The sequence below is a fragment of the Triticum aestivum genome, chromosome 6A (genome assembly GCF_018294505.1).
Source record: "Triticum aestivum cultivar Chinese Spring chromosome 6A, IWGSC CS RefSeq v2.1, whole genome shotgun sequence".
Lineage (NCBI taxonomy): Eukaryota > Viridiplantae > Streptophyta > Magnoliopsida > Poales > Poaceae > Triticum > Triticum aestivum.
The window spans coordinates 223,360,189-223,365,726 of record NC_057809.1 but is presented as its reverse complement, the minus strand read 5'-3'; the positions used below and the strand labels follow the sequence as shown (position 1 = coordinate 223,365,726).

The 5,538-nt window shown below is 49.3% G+C and overlaps 1 protein-coding gene across 1 annotated transcript; it reads right to left on the bottom strand.

The window, feature by feature from the left end:
* Nucleotides 1-1,835: 1,835 nt before the first annotated feature.
* LOC123129580 (uncharacterized) lies at nt 1,836-3,407 on the bottom strand. Its single transcript, XM_044549690.1, has 2 exons — nt 3,266-3,407; nt 1,836-3,154 (listed from the first exon to the last, which is right to left on the bottom strand). Exons 1-2 carry the CDS (start codon nt 3,405-3,407, stop codon nt 1,836-1,838), a joined length of 1,461 nt encoding a protein of 486 aa, XP_044405625.1.
* Nucleotides 3,408-5,538: the final 2,131 nt, after the last annotated feature.

Below are 5,538 nucleotides of genomic sequence, written 5' to 3'. Positions count from 1 at the left end.
TACTCCCTCTGTAAACTTTTATAAGAGCGTTTAGAAATTGTAGTTGAAATTTCGTAACGCTACGAAAATGTTGTTGTTTCCCATTTTGCCCCTCCGCAGTCTGCGCTCACTTGTCGTGACTCTCCACACTCACTGTCTCACCAGTCGCTCCCTGAATCCCTAGCTCCTCCGACGTCGCCGCCCAAATCCCTAGCTCCTCCGACTCGTCGCCCAAATCCCCAGCTCCTCCGACGTCGCCGCCCGCATCCCTCTCGCCCGCGTCGCCGCCCGCATCCTTCTCGCCCACGTCGCCGTAGCCCTCGTCGCCTCTTCCGCTCGCCCCGCGTCACCTCTCGATGGAGTTAAAGGTGCCTTTTTTAGTCAAGCCGAGAGGAGCGTGGGCACCAACGGCGGCGAGGACCAGCGGGAGGAGCTATGCTGCTGGCTGGATCTGAAGTTGTTGTATACTCAGCGGGAGTATGAAGTAGGAGGCCGTCGCCCGTCGCCGTGAGCTGGAGCAGGAGGAGCGCAGGCACGGCGGCCTGGTCGACGACGACAACATGTCCAGCCCGTGCAAGGCCAGCAAGGGCATGTGAATCAGCAGGACGTCCTACTCGACGACGGCGGCAACGAACACCGGCGTTCCTCGCCGCCCTCGACCCCAGCATATCGAGCGCGTGGTGAGCTTCCCCTATATCCCCCCCCCTTATCCTAGTTCCTGTAGTCGTCAGGCATACTCCATGGTTCAGTATGTGGATTTGTTGATTGCCGAATCTACATATTCCATGGTTCAGATTAAAATGACACAATCTTCAGTTTATTTGCATGACACAATCTACATGGTTCATACTGTCAGCATATACTGCTTGTGTACAGTATGTTTACTCCATGTTCAGATTAAAATGTGTCTCCATATCTTTTTTAGCCACAAGCAGATCTTAGATGTAAGGTTAGCATTAGCTGGCCCTTATTCTTTTTTAGCCATTCATCTTTGTATATGCTCTGCTTGTCTAGAGGGATTTGAATGCTTTGCTTGTCTGTCAGCATATTTGGAATACAGAGATGATTGTGGCTGTACTCCATATATGTAGCCCTTATTTAAAGCAGGAGTATGTATGTAGCCACAATATATATGTAGCCCTTATTTAATGGCTTGTTCACTGGTTTAAAAATTCATCTAAATTGAGCACTCCATGTGCAGATGTTCGAGTACATTTTTCAACTGAAAGTTTACAACTCGAAGTAAATTGAGTACAAATTCCAGTTGCTTCTATCAATGTTTACAGTTGAATAAATTGAGTAGATGATGGTTTTACAGTAAATTATTGTATATTTGAGAAAGTGTACAAAGTCCAACTGCCTTTGGCAATGTTTCCAGTTGCTTCTTTGAGTAGTAACTGAAGTGTTTGTGTGCTTGTAGACCACTGCTTGAATTTTTGCAGTACTCCATGGTTTTTGAATTTGCACTAGTTGGAGTATGAGTATGAGTATGAATTTCTACTGCTTGGAGTAGTTCCTGAATAAACTGGAGTATGAATTAATTCAGAAACTTCAAACAACACCCAGAAACTTACATATAAAATTCAGAAACTTCCATAAGGTTCACAAACATTCCATGAAGTTCAGAAGCTTGCATATAATTTTAGAAACTTGCACCCCCATTTCAAACAACACATATGGAGTACTCCATTTCAAACAACACAATATAATCCATTTCATACTTACAAATAATCCATATCCACAAACAATATAAGTCTCGAGAATGCATTTCCACAAACAAGTTTCATCATAGCACTACAAGTCTCGACATACTCCACAACAAGGGTTGCAAGCATTGCAAGTCTCAACATACTCCACTACTCCATGATATCTTGCTCTAGAATCTCCATGGCATTTTCATAAACTTCCCGGGGAAAGTGAATCCTAGGTGGTAGGATTCCTTGCCTTTCCAATCTATCCTTGCGCAAATGTGGAATTTTGTATGAATTTTCCCCTCCATGGTTCATCACTTCAACCATGACGGTCTGAAGTGTTAGAAATATTCTGTTGAGTTTCCCGGCATCATACTCATCAAACTCTTCCTGCACACCTTGAATCAGTTCTTTGATAGTCGTGGGTGCTCTACAGTCGGTCAAAGACTCAAGGGATCTGAAATATCCAAGATCAAGTGCGTTTAGATCAGGAGAATTTGGAGGCTGGTTTATTATTTTAATGTCCAGACCAGTTGTAGCCACAACTTCTGCAAACTCTGCATCACCAGGAAGAATGTGCGTTCTTGCGTTATCTTGCTGGATCAATATTGGATTAGTATCATCTGTGGGCCAGACTTCCTTTATTCCAGGAACCACTTTTTCTATCATATACCTCCTCATTACCCGTCGGTTCACGTTGACGGACTTGATTTCAATGGTCCCTCTTGCTCTATACTCACTTCTTCTAGCAGCGGGAATCTCTTGCACAAAGGGCCAGACACCAATTTTACCTGAGAATGTCATATTGCCTTCAGTGTCATATCTGGGTCGAGCAACAGCGGTCAGAAACATCACTTTCCCAATACAGTTCTTGTTTCGAACAGTTCTGACCGGGTCATCTTCCTCGGGGAGGAGGTAGTAGCATCTGTTCATTTTTGTCATATAGAACCACTTTTCATCAATATGCACAATGTTGTGCATACTGATGAATTTAGGTCTTGGAGCTGCTAAGGTGGTCTCGTCAAGCATTGACAAACAAAACTTGATCCTTTCTCTTCTATTATTTTCTTTCAAGAATGGCTTCAAACGATTGGAGTGCCTCCTAATCTTGCGAAGCTTCAGTTTTTTGTAGAGTGTAGTATGACTGACACCCAGTTGGCGAGCAAGTGACCTGAGAGTCGACCTTCGATTCAAAGGAACTGTGGGGATTTTGGATAGAGTATCATCCTTTCCTTTTCTTCCGCATCTTCCTTTCCTTCCAGTGGACACATTCACCTCCTGACCAAGTGCTTTTTGTCGCTCTGCTATCGTCCAGATTTTTCGAATATGTTGAACACCAACTTGAAAAATTTGAGCAACATCCTTCTTGTCATTTCTTTTGAATTTGCCACCCCTAGCCAGATTGAGGGTATGTAGTGCCATGTAGGCAGCATATCTCTGCTCATCTGGCATTGACTGTCTTTGCCTACGTAACTGCTGACCACCTACAGTAGCAAAAGGAAAAAAAAGTTTAGGGAAATTGTGGTACAATAAGAAAACTATGAAAATTGGAGTATGAAGGAGTATATCAACTAGGAGTATGATCAAAACTGTACCTGTTGCTTCTTGTAGCATACTGTCATCTTCTTGGAGCATATTGTCATTATCATCAGCTTCTTCTTCGAGCATATTGTCATCATCATCTGCTTCTTCTTGGAGCATATTGTCATCATCATTTTCTTCTTGGGGCATATTCATGGAGTAATTTCTGTTGTTGTGCAAGGGGCGAGGCAAGGAGAACCTGCCTGGAGACCACGTGCTGCGTAGTGACGAGTCAGGTGGGCTGGGCACGGCGAGGACCAAGCTGAGGGGGCGGCGACCAAGCTGGGCGCGGCGGCGACCAAGCTGAGGCGGAGGCGACCAAGCTGAGGCGGAGGCGACCAAACTGGGTGCCTGGGCGCGGGGCCGAGCGCCTGGAAACAGGGCCGAGCGCCTGGATGATGGGGACGATGCGTGCTCGTGGAGGAGGGGGACGACGCAAGCTACTGGAGGAGGGGGACGGCGCAAGCTTCTGGAGGAAGACGACGACACGAGCTCCTGGAGGAAGACGACGGCACGAGCTCCTGGAGGATGGGGACGACGCGAGCTCCTGGAGGATGGGGACGACGCGAGCTCCTGAGGGATGGGGACGGCGCGAGCTCCTGGGGGAAGGGGACGGCGCGAGCTCCTGGGGGATGGGGACGGCGCGAGCTCCTGGAGGAGGAAGACGACGCGAATTCAAATCGAGGGTAAAAAGGTCTAATTCGCCATTTGTCGGCTGTGTCCTAAAATTGTAAACGCTCTTATAAAAGTTTACAGAGGGAGTATCAACACCTACTACTTTTCCGAGAATCATGTCGTCAACTCATCTGCCTTTACCTTTTCAGAGCTACTAATACGTTTCTTCACCAAATTAGATACTGTCAATGCCAAGTATTAGGATTCACCTGGACACTTTCTGTGGTAGCCTCGGAGCGATCTCCAATTTGGCGGTAATCAAAAGCTTCGGCATGCGTCTTTTAGAGCAACTCTAGCAGACCCCGCGAAACACACAAAATTGTAAAATTCTGGTGAGTATGCGGGCTCGGCTTAATTTTTCGGTCAGAACAGAGCCCGCATACTCGTCCGACCCGTAAAAAAATTTACCGCGGCCTGCAAACCGCATACCCCGACCAATATATCTACGGTTCCGCGGCGTGTTTGCGGGTACAAACCCTATCCCCTGTCGTCGCCGAGCCACACAATTCCCCACCCCCTTCTCCACATTTCTCACCGTCGGCGACCACCTTCCCCGCCTCCAGCCGCCATGTGAGGCCGCATGTGGAGCTCCGGACGCGGCTCCGGCAACAGATTCGACGACGGAAGCGACCCCGAGCGCGAGCGGCGCGTCCGGCCGGACGGCGCGAGGAAGCACGGGGCCCGGAAGTGGACCAACCGCGGCCTGTTGCCGCCGGCGAGCTTCCGCGTCCGTGAGACGGAGGAGTACGACCGCCGGCGAACGTCCTTCTCCTCCGCGGCGAGATCTTCCTACGCCGGGAGCTCCTCCTCTTTCGGCGCGGGCCTTCTCCCCGTGAAGAGGGAGTGGTCGGAGGAGCCGGAGGAGCCGGGCGACTTCGAGTTCGTCCCCGTCAAGGAGGAGCCTGAGGAGTCCGCTCCGCTCGGCCGCCGCGGAGTCGTCGGGCCGGAAGACTTCGTCTCCGACGTCGACGCGGTTGCGGCCGCCATTGCCGAGTGGAGCGTGCGCGAGGAGGCGGAGCGCCACGCCGAAGAGCTCGAAGACCTCCAGTGACGGCAGGCGGTCGCCGCCAACCTCACCGCCAAGGAGAAGGACGAGGAGTGGCGCCGCATCCGCGAGAAGCAGGGGGTGAAGTACATCGACCTCTGCAGCTCCGACGAGGAGGATTGAGCTCCTCCACGGCGTCGTCCATGGCCGCGACCTCGCCGCCGTGAGATCCCCACCCCTCTAGTACTAGTATTAATGTAGTATATAGTATGAACTAGTGTTTGTAGTGTTTGATCATGTAAAATCTATGTAGTACGTGATGAACTACTCGCGTCCACGAGGTGCAATTTCTCCGGCAAAACTGTTTTTTCAAATTATGCAGTTTCATTTGCGGTTTCTGTTCGACCGCGCTAGTTTTCGACCGCGCTAGTTTTCAACCCACGAATGAGATCTTCGTGAAACTGCAAATACACTTTGCGGGTCAAGATTTTGCGGGGTCTACTAGAGTTGCTCATAGAGACAACCTTGGACTGTTATTTGCCCCTAATCAGCTAGGATATACGAATGAGCTAGACTATATGGCGCAAGCGAGTTAAGACTAAATTTTGACTTAATTCAACTCTGAAT